Source organism: Aethina tumida, chromosome 7, assembly GCF_024364675.1.
Source record: "Aethina tumida isolate Nest 87 chromosome 7, icAetTumi1.1, whole genome shotgun sequence".
Classification (NCBI taxonomy): Eukaryota; Metazoa; Arthropoda; class Insecta; order Coleoptera; family Nitidulidae; genus Aethina; species Aethina tumida.
This window is the reverse complement of record NC_065441.1, coordinates 8807889-8826575: the sequence shown is the minus strand read 5'-3', so window position 1 is coordinate 8826575 and position 18687 is coordinate 8807889. Positions and strand designations below refer to the sequence as shown.

General features: G+C 29.1%; 3 protein-coding genes across 4 annotated transcripts in view; all 3 read left to right on the top strand.

The window, feature by feature from the left end:
- The first annotated feature begins 18 nt into the window (after positions 1 to 18).
- On the top strand, positions 19 to 1177 carry LOC109597689 (vesicle-associated membrane protein 7). The gene is made up of 4 exons (XM_020013438.2): positions 19 to 182; positions 266 to 469; positions 519 to 815; positions 871 to 1177. The coding sequence occupies exons 2-4, from the start codon at positions 266 to 268 to the stop codon at positions 1030 to 1032; spliced, it is 663 nt and encodes a 220-aa protein (XP_019868997.1). The 5' UTR covers positions 19 to 182; the 3' UTR covers positions 1033 to 1177.
- Positions 1178 to 2018: 841 nt separating this feature from the next.
- LOC109597667 (clotting factor G beta subunit) lies at positions 2019 to 4007 on the top strand. 2 transcript variants are annotated; one of them, XM_020013414.2, is made up of 6 exons: positions 2019 to 2101; positions 2148 to 2238; positions 2399 to 2607; positions 2652 to 2863; positions 3328 to 3385; positions 3720 to 4007. In XM_020013414.2, exons 1-6 carry the CDS (start codon positions 2038 to 2040, stop codon positions 3965 to 3967), a joined length of 882 nt encoding a protein of 293 aa, XP_019868973.1. In that variant the 5' UTR covers positions 2019 to 2037; the 3' UTR covers positions 3968 to 4007. The 2 variants fall into 2 exon arrangements, with proteins under 2 accessions (XP_019868973.1, XP_049825379.1); XM_049969422.1 differs by having other exon boundaries at positions 2148 to 2349.
- A 1141-nt stretch (positions 4008 to 5148) lies between these two features.
- Positions 5149 to 18687, top strand: part of LOC109597669 (proton channel OtopLc-like) — a 29286-nt gene continuing 15747 nt past the window's right edge. The window contains exons 1-2 of the mRNA XM_020013416.2: positions 5149 to 5562; positions 8383 to 8751. Coding sequence (XP_019868975.2) covers positions 8546 to 8751 — 206 coding nt within the window. The 5' untranslated portion in view covers positions 5149 to 5562; positions 8383 to 8545. The remainder of the gene's footprint in view (positions 5563 to 8382; positions 8752 to 18687) is intronic.

The window sequence follows — 18687 nt, the reverse complement described above, 5'->3', positions numbered from 1 at the left end:
TTCATTGATTTAAATGCACTTCTAAAAGGATTGTGTGGTTCTTTGTCTGACATATTGAGCATGAATCATCTGTTCGCTGTCATTGTCAAGACGTATTACATTTGTTGTTGTTGTTAATTTACGTCTATAAGTTTTAATGTAAATTTAGTGAATTTCGATAAATGTTTTGATAATTTACCAAGGTAGATATTGTTTTATACTTAGGGCACTTTTTTAAATGTTTTGAGTGTGGAACATAAACTAGGTTGAATAACATTTATTCTAGATGCCAATTTTGTATAGTGTGGTATGTCGAGGAACGGTAATCTTGGCAAAATATGCCAGCTGCGCCGGCAATTTTGCAGAAGTAACAGAGCAAATAATCACAAAGATTCCACCCCAAGATGATAAACTTACATACTCCCATGGCAACTATTTATTCCACTACATATGTGAAAACAGAGTTGTTTACATGTGTATTACAGATGATGTACGTATAATAATACTCATAAGATTGTTAACTAATTTATGGTTTATAGGAATTTGAAAGGAGTAGGGCATTTTTATTTTTAAATGAAGTCAAAAGGAGGTTTTTGTCAATGTACGGGCCTAATGTGCAAACTGCCATTGCCTATGCTATGAATTCTGAGTTTTCAAAGATACTGGCCACTGAAATGAAACATTATTCTGAGTCTCATGATGTTGATACCATAGCCAAAGTGCACAGTGAATTGGATGAATTGAAAAATATAATGGTGAAGAATATTGATAATGTTTCAATGAGAGGAGAAAGACTAGAGCTTTTAGTTAATAAAGCTGAAAACTTAAATTCAGGAGTAGGTTAAAGGGCATATTTATTACATGAATTTACTAAAATAAATTTATTTTTAGTCAGTTACATTTCGCACAACCAGCCGGAACTTAGCAAGGTCAATGTTTTGGAAAAATGTGAAGTTGTATGTGATTATTGGTCTGGTTATTACTGTGATTATTTACATTATCATTTCATTTGCCTGTGGTGGGCTATTATGGAAAGGATGTGTCGCAAAATAAATGTATTTATAGGTTTAAGTTTTACTCATCAACATTGTTTTATTAATCATATATAAAATGAAATATTTGTCTATATCATTCCTACCGACTCTGTATATAATCTAAACAAGTATTTGTAGATGAATATATTATTTTAGAATTTTTTTTAGCCTTGTTTTATTTATCTCAATTGCCCAATCATCCTCATTTGGTAAAAAAAATACATATTTACTAAGTATATAATAAATTTATTTACACATAATTTTTAAAGTGATAAGATACAGATAAAAAAATATAAATGAGTAATAAGTTATTTACATTACTTGTATATCCTATTGTTAATATATCTTCTAAATTCTGTTCATTGAACATTAAAATTTAAATAATATATTAATTATCAGAAATAAAAACATGATTATTACTGGTGTAGATTTACTGAATAAATTCTGTCAATTAAACATATATAACAACAATTTTTAGTGAGTACTAACATGATTTACTGAAATTAAATATATCAATAAACATACATTCAGTATTTTCTAAAAAATAGTTTTGTTTAAAAAATATACAGTGTGGACCATTTAAAAGTGGGATAACCACATAAAATTTAACTACAATATTGGATTAAGCACCCCCTGAATAAACTGTCAGATGATAAATTTGGTAAATTTTTTATAAAAAAATTGTTAGTATAATTTCTTCATTTTTTATGCCTAAAAATTACTCTGTAGGTTTTTGTCAAAAAAAAAAAACGTTATAATTTGTATATAAGTATATATTTTCATGCTTTATAATTGAAAAAAAAATTGTTAAAATCGGACAAAAAATAAATATTTAATGAGGGTGTTTTGCTTTCAAATAGACCTCACTATATAAAACACGCAATTATTTGTGTAAAATTTTTTATACGGACACAGTTTTTGTAATTAAAAATTATTCCACTAATGAAGTCATTAAATGAAATACCGATATTAAATGTTATAACGAACTAAAATTTAACATTGATACACGTGTTCATTAAAGAATATGAACGTTCTATACACTTTTACAGCAGCTACGGTTCTGAACATCATATTTATAATAATACAAGGTAGGATAACAATATAATTATCATGTAAATTAACTATTCAATTAAGCCTTTCAATGTGGAAAACCATCTGGAGGGGAATATCGAATTGAAGAAAGGATTGTTTCCGGTTACGATGTAGGTTACTACAAGTACCCTTGGTACGTAGCACTACACAATGGAAACTTTATATCTTGCGGTGGTTCTTTAATAGCACCTAGAACAGTTTTAACGTCAGCACATTGTTTTAAATCCTTCATTCCAAAAGCCAGGTATTGGATTGCTTTTAAAAAGGCACATTACTATTGCCGAAACTTTCAGGCAGGGACTGGCGAATTTAACGGATGCGTATGAAGTAAGTATAGGGGTGTACGATTGGTGTGAAAGAAACACTACTCGACAAAATTACACCTTAATAGAAGTAATCCCTCATGAAAAATATTGGGACTACCAACCATACTATGACATTGCCATATTAGTGCTCGACAACCCTACAGACCAATTCACCCCGATATGTCTTCCACCGGCAAGTGAGTACGCAAAATTTCCTCGTAAATTTAATAACTCCTTGTAGACGTAAAGTTTAAGCCGAAGGAGGGAATTGTGGTGGGCTTGGGCTCGCTGAAATATAATGGTGAAGCGCCCTGCAAACTGAACGAGGCCAGGCTCTTAATTTATACAGACAAGGAGTGTCATAAAATGTTAAATGAGACGGGTAACAACGATACCCTTATAAAATCAGCATTCTGCGCCGGATATTTGGCTGGTGGTATCGACGCATGCCAGGTGAGAGCTCGCGTTAATTATTCATTTTACTGCATTGTTTTATTATCTATAAAATTGGTAATTTGAAAATTAAATTATATAGGTTTCGGTTTATTGTGGAATATCATCTAATGAATTTTGGACGACTCTGTTGAACAAAGGGTTATTGATATAAAACAGTTTAAGTATTTAATTATTTTTAACTAAATGTGAAATATATTCACTTACTATATGGATTTAGTATCATAAAAAAATTAAATTATTTTCTTAAGTACACCATTTTCAATACCAAAAGTTGTTTGATACACAAACAGTAAAAAAAGTATTTATAATGAGCATAAAAATCTTAATATATAGAGTTCAATGCCAGAATTGTTAAAACATAACTTTTCCGGTACTCAATATATCAGTATGTGATGAATATTCAAAACATCAAAAATATAAAAATAAGATAAATTCAATTTGTTATATTTTTCTATAACCAGGGGGATAGTGGAGGACCGTTACAAGTCATTGGATCAAACGGAAATTACGTGCAAATAGGTGAAATTTAAATATATACAGTGTGGCCCATTTGAAAGAGGGACATCCTCATAAAATTTTTACTTTTTGTTCGATTTTAACAAACTTTTTTGTTTGATTTGAGTTAGATCCATCTGAATCCTGAAAGAGACATCATGAACAATAGAGGCAGTAAGTCTCTCACTGGGATAGACTTTTACTGCCTCTCTCTAAATTCAGATGGGTCTAACGTTTTTCCTAGTGTATGCTTATAGACAGAATGTAACATTGTTTGCTTCCAAATGTGCCATACTATGATAAACAAGTTAAATGGATAATATAATAATTTCTGAGCATTCGCCATTATTGGTTTTAGGCATAGTTTCGTTTGGATTTAAGTGTGCATCACCAGGTCTCCTGGGGTTATATACGGACGTGTCGATGTATACATCTTGGATAAATGATAAACTCGACTACATCGAATCCAAATATCGAACTCCAAATATCTACAGACATCGGTTTTTTGGTTTTACTTCTAGTGACTTACATATTTTATATATAATTGTCGTGACATTTTGGTTGTTGTTTATAATAGGTTGTTTTCTTTTTCGAATAATACATTAAATTTACAGAAGAGAGAACAATTAAAGTATGAATAACAATTTTTTTTATATTCCCATAGAACTAACACATAGAACATATTTTAATATATAAACATTTTTAAAAAAACACTGTTAGTTAATAATGGATTGGCACGTTGGAATTCAGTCTGAAATTCTAAATTATACAGCGATTAAATTTGAACAATCCAATTCAATAAAGCAAATGTTTCAAATGGCAGATATATCGATTACATTCAGTTATGAACATTCGTCAGGCCACAAATGCCAGTTGCAAATTTAAACTCATGACACATCATTTAGGATACGAGGATAAACGTAATAAAGCTCATTAAAAAGGGTTGTCTGACTGTTATCCGTCATTTATACGGGCGTATTAGTTTCTTTTAAATCGTCGGATAGTCGTTTTTAACAAGAAACGAACGGATGAAATTTTTCTAATTATTTTTTTGCTTTCATTTAAACGGGAACTGATAGAAATAAATTGCCGGTTTCTGTGGCCGATCCGATCAGATCCGGTAAATTGGACTTGGCTGATATTAAAAAAAAACTACGTATTGTCTCGACCACAGTTCGGTGAGATTTGATGGAATTAATTGATTTTGTGTTATAAGATTAATTGTGAGATGTTTTAGTTTTTTAATAGCAATTACTGTTATATATTATAAATTTTTGTTCTTTAATTATAAAAATGACAAATTATAAATTAATTTTGCATTATATAAGTAGGATATTATAAAAAGGCGATTGGTTATTTAATTTAATATTATAATTGAAAATTAATTATATCTAACCCACACCAAACCAACCCAACCTAGTCTAGCCTAACCTGATTGCTGAAATTGAAATAGTTATAATAAATTAGGAATAAAGAGGATTTTATTATTTTTAAGTGGTTATAAAAATAAAACAATAATTTACTATTTTGTTTACCCCTAATCTAATTTGGCCTGTCCCAACTTAATTTAAACTAGTTAAAAAATTCAATCTGCAAAAATTGCAATAATCATATTAAATAAGGAATAAATGAAGAAGAAATATATTTATGTGTTGTTATAAAAACAAAATTATAAAAAATGATATATTTAATTTAATTTAATTTAAATATAACTATATATGGTTTATTAATTGTGTACAAACGGAAGCAAGCCCGGTAAACTACTTTCTGGCCTTCGTCTCCCAAGATTCATTAAGGACTAATAAGAAACTACCTAGAGCAAACGACAAACCGCCCCTGAGGCGAATTCCCGCTAGCGCCGCAGGTCGTTCCTCATCACGCACATTCCCGCACACCGAAATCTCCTTTGATGGTCGCATTTTCGGCGTGCAGGGCGACCAACCCCCTGCACAAAAGCGACCCATCCCCCTCTACGCCGTGGCGTACTACGACCGAGTCGTTGACTTCCACGGCGCACCAGATGAAAGGGAAACCGACAGTCAGTGGTGCACTGGAAGTGAGAAGGGACCGTGCGTGAGTTTGTGCGCGAAACGCCGCGTCGCGCTCGCTTCTCCTGCTGCCTGCGGATCTGTTTACGACTGTTTTTGTTATCGGTTGAACGGTGGCTGTGGGGGGATGATGATGTGAGCCGTCGAGGAAGCGTAAGTGTGTGGAAGGCTGAAGGTTGCAGGAGCGTGGTTGCGAGTATGCAGGAGTGTTTTTGGGTGTATGAAGCATCCGGGCGATGGAGCGAATATATTTGGGGTGATTCTGTATGATGAAAAGGTGGACCATATAAGGGATTATTGCAAATTTTGTATGGCAATTTCTAAATTTTAAAATTGATATATTTCTTCTCTTTCAAATTTAAATACATATACTATTTACTATTAATTAATTAGTAATATTAATTGTTATAAGTTAAATTTATAATATTTTTAATTCAATGGAAAATTCATATATGTAAAAATTGTGAATCAAATAATTGTTGAAGCAATAAATAATTCATTTTGTTAAATAAATGTAATAAACTTATATATTTTAATACCTATTTTTAATTTAGTTATTGTAATAAACGATTTCAATATTATTTTTCTATAATATTTAAAACAAAATAATTCATATTCAGTCAAAAACAATGATTATAAAATTGATTATTAAATGAATGTAGTTTTATTTAATTAAAAATTGTATGTTTAAAATTATACTTATATGTTATTAGTCAGTTTATTAATTTCAGTTTTGATTAAATTATATAAAACAAGAAATAATTGTTTTAGAGTTATTTTATTTCATTTAATTTGCTAATTCAATTAATAAAAATAATTTTATTAATATGACATTTAGTCAATAAAACTATTTTTAAATATTTTAATTTTGAAAAAATACATACTATAAAATATTCTAAAAAATGTACAACTTGAATTAAATTAATTGAACAACTAAAATTGGAATAATTAATAACATTAATGTTTTCCTTTCAATAATTAAAAAATAACTTGTATTAAAAAGTACTAATTGTATAATTATATATTTAATAAATGTAGCTTTATTTAAATAAATAAATGATTTTAAAAAGGAAATAATTGTGTTAAAGTGGTAATAAAAGTTCAAATTCTTTTAATTTTCTAATTTAGTTAACAATAATTATTTTAAAATAACAACAGTTAAAGACAATAATATATTTTATTCTGTTGCAAAAATTGTCTGATTTAATATTATAATTACATTTAATAAAATAATTACAACTAACCTACAGCAAATCTAACTCAGCCTGTCTAACTTAAACTAACTTAACCTAATCTTAACCTAAAAATTAAAACTGTTGTTACAATAAATTAGATAAAATTTAAATAAAACATTTATAAAGAAAATGATATTAATTGTACTTACTTGTTAAGTTTTAGAAAAGGTAGTTAGTAATCACTTTATTTATTTCGATTTTAATTAAATGACTTTAAAAAGGAAATAATTGTTATTTTTTTAACTTAATTGATAATTATCTTACTAATGACAACAGTCAAAGACAATGAAAATAATCAAATGTAAAATTTAACATTATATATTAAATTATTCGAAATAATAAACAATATGAAAAAAAAAACAATTTTATTTTATATCACAAATTATATAGTGTGTATGAATGAATGAGAAGAAAATTAGTAAATACGATTAAATATTAAAGTTTAATTAGATGATAATGCATTAGTTTTTAAAGAAATATTTCTAATAATTTAAATACTAAAAACTTAAACATATAATTAATATGAGAGTATCTACTTAAATTAATAGAATGAAAAGCACTAATTGTAATAAATACTTTATTTATTAATTTTGTCAGGGTTTATTTATGAATATTAAAATAATTATCTAGTTTAATTATTAAGAAACTAATATTTAATTTATCTTAAATTAATATAGATACTATAAATATTTCACTTGTTTTTGTTTAATTTCTACTTGGCCAAACATTTTTTGTAAAACTAATTTGCAGGATAATTCTGAAAAACACCGCAAAAAACCTGTCTGAAATATAACCCGGAATGAATGTATATATCGTAAATCAGAACCAAAATAATTAGTGCTAAAACTGGCAATTAAGAGCGTATATACGTTTTCACGGTCTTCTTTATGTCCACGGAATGAACATGAACACAAAGGAATACTTTTAACGGAAATCAAAAGCTCAATTTTTCACTACTGAAAGCTTTGTCGGAATTTCTGCAACAAACTCGTTACAATGTATAATTTGGTTTTATTTTCGATTGTTATCGAAACATGCATACACAGAAATGTGTACACATGTGTGAATGTTGAGCAGATCCATAATTAGTACACGTAGCTACGTACATTCCAGTTGAGGTACAGCATTAATTGGGACATAAATCTAATGTCGCTTCAATGTTTGATACCGTTAAATTGTTCGCAACTCATAACGCTAATTACCAATTGACCATTACAAACAGCGGCGAGGCTAGAAAAATAATCATCAAACGTAAACATAAAGGTATCGATTTGCTCAGGTTCAGTCGCTCCGTCAAACAATAACAGGGAGTGAAATATGGTCCCAGTTTTCTCCTGACAAAAGGGAGATTCTGCTTAAAGATATTCATCTTACTGACAGAACTATTAACTGAGCTGAGTCTCGTCTCAACATGTGGCAGTCTTTATGTGACAGACAAGTATTTCCTTAAACGTTGCCCCCGAATATGAATGATGTGAGATGGAGCGATAAATTATGTTTCCCATTTCCCACTCAGTTTACGAAGTCATATTAGTTCTTGAATACAGTAAAATAATTGTTTTACAACAAAAGCAACATCCAAAAACTCCGAACTCCTGCAAACTTTCGTCCGACTGCAGCTAACAACCGAATCCTGTTCAACGGGGGCAAATTTAATCAGCGATTTGCTTCCGAAGCATCAATTAAAATTAATTAAATCCGCTTCGATGCATCCTCCTCACGAGTTCTATTTCTGCAGCAGCTCAATCACCGAAATGGCATCGAAGACACGAAACACCGCCTTCAGGAACATTCGAAATAACTAACGTGAAAACCATGAAGAGCAACTGCAAACTGAAACAATAACCGTTCACGCACACGACGAAAAATAAAAAAAAAGAAAGCGAAAAAATTGAATAACAATGGAGGACAGTTCGCCGGATTTGAGTTTGAAATTGCGCCGGGGATCGAGCGATTCCCGGGACTCGTTCTACATGGATTTCGACAAGGGCATCGATTCGGACATCGAGGAGATCGAGGCGACTTCCGGTGCCGATCACGCGGACACCACCGCGGACACGACGGCCACCCCGACCGCCTTCGGGCCAGGCAAGAGCGAGGGAGTTAGGTGAGAATGTTTCATATTTTTTCCTCTAAAAGGTTATTCCATTGGGATTTCTTAAACGTAATAAATTCCGGAGAACAAAAAAGTTTCCTCTTTTAATCATTGTCTCATTTTTTCATCGACATTTTTAATGGGTCCAAAATTGTTTACTACAAACGAAAAACGAATGTTTCATTATTAATTCTTGATGCTCCAAAAAGCATGAAGATGAAAACCAATCAATTGTAAATTCGTTTGTGGAATTTTAATTGTGTGGAGTCTCAACGGAGGCATTTTGATGTTTAACACTCGATCGGTTTTCTGTGGTATCCCAGGTTACATTATTCTCAATAGTTTCGTTGTCTAACAGCCGTATCATGCTGCAGTTATTCCTGCTAGCATATTTATTTATCCGTTATACAACTTGATTCTATTAAAGGCATGAATATTGTGTGTTTTAGCTTTTATTAGACAAGTTTGCTTTTCAAATTATGTGAACTTAACAAATTGTTAAGTAAATATCTCTGGACCATTTATTCATTGTTAAGTCACATAAATTGAGTGCTTCTGACTAAACTTTACATATAATGTTGATTATCTGTAATTCGCTGAATTATTTTTTAATAGTTCCTCAGTTAAGAATGAGAAAAAATACATTCATAATTATTATAACATTTAATAAATTTATTTATGTTATATAAATAAATATAGTAAACTGTAAAATAAATTATTAAAATTATAATTCATAATAATAAATTAATTTTAATCTAATTAAGAAATGGAGATTTCATATCATATCGTTTAATATAATTTGACTCATAATATCAATTAATTTAGTAAAGCTCCCATTTATCATTATCAATCATTATTATCATTATTATCATTATTATCATTATTATCATTATTATCATTATTATCATTATTATCATTATTATCATTATTATCATTATTATCATTATTATCATTATCATTATTATCATTATTATCATTATTATCATTATTATCATTATTATCATTATTATCATTATTATCATTATTATCATTATTATCATTATTATCATTATTATCATTATTATCATTATTATCATTATTATCATTATTATCATTATTATCATTATTATCATTATTATCATTATTATCATTATTATCATTATTATCATTATTATCATTATTATCATTATTATCATTATTATCATTATTATCATTATTATCATTATTATCATTATTATCATTATTATCATTATTATCATTATTATCATTATTATCATTATTATCATTATTATCATTATTATCATTATTATCATTATTATCATTATTATCATTATTATCATTATTATCATTATTAGCATTATTATCATTATTATCATTATTATCATTATTATCATTATTATCATTATTATCATTATTATCGTTATTATCATTATTATAGATATTATATATTATCATTATTGTTGTTATTATCATGATTATCATTATTATCATTATTAGCAATTTAAATAATAATAATTCATTATTGACACTAAATTCATTAAAATATATATTTAAATAATTAGATCAATATTTTTATAATTCTTTAGGTTTGAGTAAAAATAAATTATGAAAATATATTCATAATATTCACACAAATATGTACAAATAATATAGATGAGAGAAATCAAACCAATTTGTTTTAAAAATTTTGTATAAATTCAAAAAAAAATTATAGTAAATAATTAATTTATTAACTTTTTACCTGTCAAATTCATAAAAAAAATTAAATTTTTAAAAATAATTTTTCAGTTTTGCATCAAAATAAGAGATGATTATATGATTATTCATAATTGTAACTAATTAAATTAAATAAATAATAAATATATACATTTGATTGTTAATTTTTAATTTGTTTAATAATTCTTCAGGTTGGTATAAAAATAAACTATTCATAATTTGTATAATAATTAATTAATTCGTTTTATTATATCTGTCAAATTCTTTAAAAAAGAAATAAGTAATAAATTATTATATTTATCAAATATTATAAGTGATTATTTAAATATTCAAGAATAATACGTACTTGAATATTCGAATATTTTAAAAATTCCTATCTACTCAAATATGCGATTCTTTTAAATTTAAATAAGTAATAAATAGTTTAGGTTTGTATAAAAATCATATATTAATTCTGTGTTATATTAGTTAAATTCACAAAAAGTAGTATTGGAATTATGATAACATTACTGTATACAGAGGCATTTTAAAATTAAACATCAACATCAAAATTATTAATTTAAAAAAGCCGTTTTAAATTTGCGTTTAAACCATTCACAAATGTGAATAGCAATTTACCAAATTAATATATTGCCATACACCACAGTACATATACGACCGGTATGACGTATTAAAATATAATTCAAACGCAGTCGCCCATTAATTTAACGTATATCAGCAGACAACGCGTTTTATTAATTCAGATTCGGTCAATAATAATAACTATAGTTGAAGTAGAAAATTCGTGCATGATTTTAAAATTCCGTTGCTCCTTTGTACACATATCGTTTTCCACGACACGAGAGAATTATTATATCTTTTATATCAGCACCGTAGCAATGCACTTTGCGTGTCTGGAACGGACTTACGTGATTGACCGTTTTGCCGCGAACTCTCATTACGAATTAAACATCGAGGAAGGAAATTACGAATATAAAAAAAAACATAAATAATCCGCAGAGAAAAATGGTTCGCATTGTGCGGCACGTTGAAGAATTCGCTGCGTCAAAACCGCTGAACGGAGTGAATTGCCGACGGTGAAAGAAGAAAGGCGAAAATTAAACTTTTCATAAATCCGCATGAAAAATATGTTACGTTTCCCGAACGAATTAAACGTGTGGCGTTCGTGAAAGAATGTCCAAAGGCGTTAGAGAAAAGATAAATAAACTGCAGAGGCTTGATGATGTCGAAACGGGCGCGAGGGAAAATAATGAATGGAAGCTCCATCAAGTGGCCTTTAAAACTGGAAACGGTCGACATGCAAAAAACTGGCGATATTCGCGACTCAACAATTCCGGGGCGCGATTGTTAAACGAAACTAGTTTTAACTCGCGACCCTTCCGATTTGTATAATTCGACGGTAAAGACCAGCTACGGCCCTTTTGTGCACGGCGGATCGATAAAATGGACGGGCACGTGTGTAACGACGATCCCGTTATCCAATTTGTCGGGAAATGCAAAACAATGTGGGAAAACTTTCGACTCTGGGGCACTACTGAAAATTAATTGACTCATTAGCTGACAAAATGAAACAAAACGGGGGAAACGAGCAACACGTTTGCGATACTGGTAGTTAAAGTCTATCGATTTATCCCATGCTTTGGTTACTTTGTTCGGTTTTACCCCACTGGTTTTTAAAATAAAATTTAAATAAACACAAAATGCACTTTTGTTCTTCTATATTCAATTTCAAAACTTCAATAATACACATAATTAAATTTATAAACAGATTTTGATGAAAATAATTATTTATTCGAATTACAGAATTTCAATATATCATATTAAAAAATATTATATTTCATTAATCAGACTGAATGCATATTTGAAAATTAAAAAAATAACGTACATATTTTGATTATTCAAGTACTTGAATATTCAAGTATTCAAATAAATCATATTTATTCCAGTATTTTCAAAATTTGAAGTTCATATTTGAATGTTTATTTAATCCATTATCTGAATAATTCTTATTTTTTTATATTTGAATTATTCATATTATAATAAGTATTCGAATATTCAAAAATTCAAAGTCAAATTTATTCAAGTAATTCCAATTATATTCCAATAATATTAATGTTGATGTATAATTTTGATATGCTTCTGTATACTGTTTTGCTAGGTTAGGTTATAACCAAATTACCTTATAATCAAATTCCTTTATAACTAAATTCTCTTATGACCAAATTACTTTCTAACCAAATTATCTTACCTTTTGACCAAATTACCTTATGACTGAATTACCTAATGACCAAATTACTTAATGATCAAATAACTAAATGAACAATAATTAAAATTATAAATTTTCTCTAATTTGTTAAAGATGTGAAATGGAAGGAATTGAGGTACTTTAAGAATTTGGAGAAGCTACATCTTTAGTGAATAAATTATTACTGAAAAATACAAAAAATATAAAAATCAGTAAAGATGTAGAATGTAATTAAAATCTCCAATAAATCATTCAAAACATAAAAATTCTCCAAAAATGTAAAAATTTTCTGCAACCCAAAAAAGTTATTAAAGACGTATAAATTTACTAAAATTCTGAAATATTCAAATTTCTTAATGATCAAATGATCGAATTACCTAACGACCAAATGTCTAATATTGCGAAAAGTCGCTAAAATGCAATTTATGAAGTATTTTTTATTCGTTAGTTATTTAAAATTTGTTGAAAATACTCAGAATTTTAGAATAATTAAAGGTCGAAATAGTTCACATATTTGAGTATTCAAATGTTAAATAGTTCAATGTTGCTTTTATGTGATTATTTGATTATTTAGATGTCCACATACTTTTATATAATATGTATTCACGTCTTTTGGATTATTCAATTTTATAAATGAATAGCCAAAAATATAAATATATACGAACATTTAAATTCCAAATATTTGTATGCTACAAATTGGTTACTTTGTTCGGTTTTATCCCACTGGCTTTTAAAATTTGAATCTCAAAACTTCAGTAATACACATAATTAAATTTATAAATAAATTTTGATGAAAACAATTATTTATTCGAATTACACAATTTTAGACTATACAAGTATTCAAATAAATCATATTTATTCGAGTATTTTCAAAAGTTGAAGTTCATATTTGAATGTTTAATTGATCAATTATTTGAATAATTTTTATTTTTTAAAATATTTGAATTATTCATATTATATTTAAATATTCGAATATTCTAAAATTCAAAGTCAAATTTATTCAATTAATTCCAATTATATTCCAATAATATTAATGTTGATGTATAATTTTGATATGCTTCTGTATACTGTTGTGCTAGGTTAGTTAAGGTTATGACCAAATTACCTTATGACTAAATTCCCTTATGACCAAAGTCCCTTTTGACAAAATTATCTTATGACCGAAATTCCTTATGACCGAATTACCTAATGACCAAATTACTTTATGACCAAATGATTAAATAAACAATAGTTAAAATTATAAATTTTCTCTAATTTGGTAAAGTTGCAAAATGGAAGGAATTGAGATACTTTAGGAATTTGGAGAAACTACATCTTTAGTGAATAAATTATTACTGAAAAATACAAACAATATAAAAATCACTAAAAATGCAGAATGTAATTAAAATATCCAAAAAATCATTAAAACGTTCACCAAAAATGTAAAAATTTTCTATAATCCAAAAAAGTTACTAAAGACGTATAAATTTACTAAAATTCTGAAATGTCAAAATTTCATAATGATCAAATGACCGAATTACCTAACGACCAAATGTCTAATATTACAAAAAGTCGCTAAAATGCAATTTATGAAGTATTTTTTATGCGTTAGTTATTTAAAATTTGTTGAAAATACTCAGAATTTTAGAATAATTAAAGGTCCAAATAGTTCATCACATATTTGAATATTCAAAAGTTAAATAATTCAATGTGGCTTTTATGTGATTATTCGATTATTCAAATATCCAAATACTTTAATATAATATGTATTCACGTCTTTTGAATTATTCAATTTTATAAATGAATATCCAAAAATATAAATATACACGAACATTTAATTCCAAATATTTGTATGTTAATCGAATAAAGTGAATATCCGAATTACTCATATTAATTTTGAAGCGAAATTTTAACTACTTGACTACAAAATGAATTAATTAAGCAATGTTTTTATTACATAAAAATAGGAAAATACAAATTACGAACAACTTTTTCACGGAATTCGAATTGAGTTCCGGCTACATTTCGGAACTCCGAGTCGCTTTTTGAACCAAACAAAGAACAAGCAGTTTTGTACATTAATCCGTGTTTCCTTTTACCCATCGCACACAAACCATTGATTTATGCTTTGTACAGAAACCAATACAAAACCGCGAATAAATAAATGATGGAACGATATCAAAAACGTAGGTTGAATAACTATTTTTAGATGGGGTCAGTTACCCAAACAAAAACGACGGGTTCCCGTTCCATTCATCGGCCGGAAACTGCGTGTGGTGCAATCGAGTCGCGTGACTGCGACGAAAATTCGTATCCGGAAGTTGTTCGCTTGGAAGTTTGAATTTTTAATGGATGCGTACAGGAAATTCGGTTATGCATTTTCAATCGTCGCTTGTTTATCGATGCGTTTTTGAGGCACTGTTTATTTTGTCGGCACACGTCTAGACAGCCGTTACAAATGTATCTGCGTTTTCCGATTTTATAGGGCTCGATGCTGTTAGGCGGCGGAATTACCAACACTAGTAGGGAATTTCATTTCTTAAGCGCATAACAAATTTATGGGTGCATTTCGAACTGGCCCCGTTTACGTCCGCATTCGTTCAATTTGAGGGTGAAAAGTTATGATCTCGTCTCGGAAACTCCCCGAGGTGCATTAAACTTTAGTTAGACTGACATTTTTCTTTGGTCCATTGAGTCTTCTAGTTGGGGTACTTATCTCTGTTTGCGGATTGTGAATTTTTATTTTCGCTGCCAATGGAGGGGAAGTACAAGATAAAAGAGTGAAACTATTTAAACTGAATGGTAAATGTGTATAAAAACTTTTATTAAATTTGGAATATTGCTTAAACGAACATCAGGAATGATCTGAGAAGTATTGGGAAAACCAAAAATCGAAGAAAATAATTTGATGAAGAGTTTCCCTAATCTGTTGCAAATCTGAACAAATCTAATTTACTGCAAGATCGGTCCTTTAAACACAATGATCTTTATATTCACAGGTTTTTTGCTCTTTTTTACTAAAAAATCCATTTGGTGTGAAAAAATGTGTGATATATTTTGTTAATATTCATAAAAAATTAACAATTACTCAAATATTTCAATATTTTATGGTGTAACATTTGGCTTCTACCATTGCTTGGCATCTTTAAAGTATAGAATCTTCCAACCTCTGCAATGTGTCAACAGGAATATGTTGTCATTTCTTCTGTATGGTTTGAAGAAGTTCTTGTTTGCTCTTAATGTATTTTCTTCAGATGCGAAAGTCTAATACTTCACAAAGGTGCTCAATAGGTTTTATATCGGGGGTCTGAGACGGCCATTCAAGCACGGTTAATTTTTTTCATTAGAAAGCACTTTTTAATAATATGAGTCGTGTGTTTGGGGTTGTCTTGTTGAAATATCCAACGAAGGGGTATTTCTTCCTCGTCAAATGGAAACATGGTGATTTCCAGTATGTCCCTGAATTGAAAACGATCCATTTTACCCTCCACTTGAGTCAAGTGTCCATCTTTGGATCGAGAAAAGAATCCCCAAACCATAATGCTTCCGCCACCATGTTAACCGTAAGAATTTGATATTTAAGATAGTATGTTTCATTCTTCCTGAGTCCCATGACAAGTGGTATTTTGCACATTCCAGATTGGACACTCCATTTTTCTTTTATAGCAGTGGCTTTTCAACTGCAAGAAATATAGACAACCTATTTTAGAAACACCTTGTATATGAAGTAAAATATAATTAATACATTGACAGCAAACATTCTAATGATAATATATAATATTTTTGAATCTATTTAATCTAGGAAATTTCAAATTATCAATTCCAACAACAACTAATATAATTTTAGCATGTTTAATAATAAAATTGAATTGAATGCATAAGAATTATTAATTAATTGAGAAGGATGATAAAAACCAAAAGACTAAAGTACATAATTCGATAAAGAGTTGGTCACAGTCAAATTATCTACAAATATAATTTTAGAAGCGTTTTCTTTCTCCTGTACGATTTTAAGAAGTTCTTGTTTGCTCTTGATGTTTTTTCTTCGACGGATGCGACGGTCTAACACTTCACAAAGGTGCTCAATAGGATTTAGATCGGGGGACTAAGACGGCCATTCAAGCACGGTTAATTTTTTTTCATTAGAAAGCACTTTTTAATAATATGAGTCGTGTGTTTGGGGTTGTCTTGTTGAAATATCCAACGAAGGGGTATTTCTTCCTCGTCAAATGGAAACATGGTGATTTCCAGTATGTCCCTGAATTGAAAACGATCCATTTTACCCTCCACTTGAGTCAAGTGTCCATCTTTGGATCGAGAAAAGAATCCCCAAACCATAATGCTTCCGCCACCATGTTAACCGTAAGAATTTGATATTTAAGATAGTATGTTTCATTCCTCCTGAGTCCCATGACAAGTGGGATTTTGCACATTCCAGATTGGACACTCCATTTTTCTTTTATAGCAGTGGCTTTTCAACTGCAAGAAATATAGACCACCTATTTTAGAAACACCTTGTATATGAAGTAAAATATAATTAATACATTGACAGCAAATATTCTAATGATAATATATAATATTTTTGAATCTATTTAATCTAGGAAATTTCAAATTATCAATTCCAAGAGACGTGCAACAACAACTAATATAATTTTAGCATGTTTAATAATAAAATTGAATTGAATGCATAAGAATTATTAATTAATTGAGAAGGATGATAAAAACCAAAAGACTAAAGTACATAATTCCATAAAGAGTTGGTCACAGTCAAATTATCTACAAATATAATTTTAGAAGCGTTTTCTTTCTCCTGTACGATTTTAAGAAGTTCTTGTTTGCTCTTGATGTTTTTTCTTCGACGGATGCGACGGTCTAACACTTCACAAAGGTGCTCAATAGGATTTAGATCGGGGGACTAAGACGGCCATTCAAGCACGGTTAATTTTTTTCATTAGAAAGCACTCTTTAATAATTTGAGACGTGTGTTTGGGTTGTCTTGTTGAAATATCCAACGAAGTGACATTTCTTCCTCGTCAAATGGAAACATGGTGATTTCCAGTATGTCCCTGAATTGAAAACGATCCATTTTACCGTCCACTTGAGTCAAGTGTCCATCTTTGGATCGAGAAAAGAATCCCCAAACCATAATGCTTCCGCCACCATGTTAACCGTAAGAATTTGATATTTAAGATAGTATGTTTCATTCCTCCTGAGTCCCATGACAAGTGGTATTTTGCACATTCCAGATTGGACACTCCATTTTTCTTTTATAGCAGTGGCTTTTCAACTGCAAGAAATATAGACCACCTATTTTAGAAACACCTTGTATATGAAGTAAAATATAATTAATACATTGACAGCAAATATTCTAATGATAATATATAATATTTTTGAATCTATTTAATCTAGGAAATTCCAAATTATCAATTCCAAGAGACGTGCAACAACAACTAATATAATTTTAGCATGTTTAATAATAAAATTGAATTGAATGCATAAGAATTATAAATTAATTGAGAAGGATGATAAAAACCAAAAGACTAAAGTACATAATTCGATAAAGAGTTGGTCACAGTCAAATTATCTACAAATATAATTTTAGAAGCGTTTTCTTTCTCCTGTACGATTTTAAGAAGTTCTTGTTTGCTCTTGATGTTTTTTCTTCGACGGATGCGACGGTCTAACACTTCACAAAAGTGCTCAATAGGATTTAGATCGGGGGACTAAGACGGCCATTCAAGCACGGTTAATTTTTTTCATTAGAAAGCACTCTTTAATAATTTGAGACGTGTGTTTGGGTTGTCTTGTTGAAATATCCAACGAAGTGACATTTCTTCCTCGTCAAATGGAAACATGGTGATTTCCAGTATGTCCCTGAATTGAAAACGATCCATTTTACCGTCCACTTGAGTCAAGTGTCCATCTTTGGATCGAGAAAAGAATCCCCAAACCATAACGCTTCCGCCACCATGTTAACCGTAAGAATTTGATATTTAAAATGGTATGTTTCATTCCTCCTGAGTCCCATG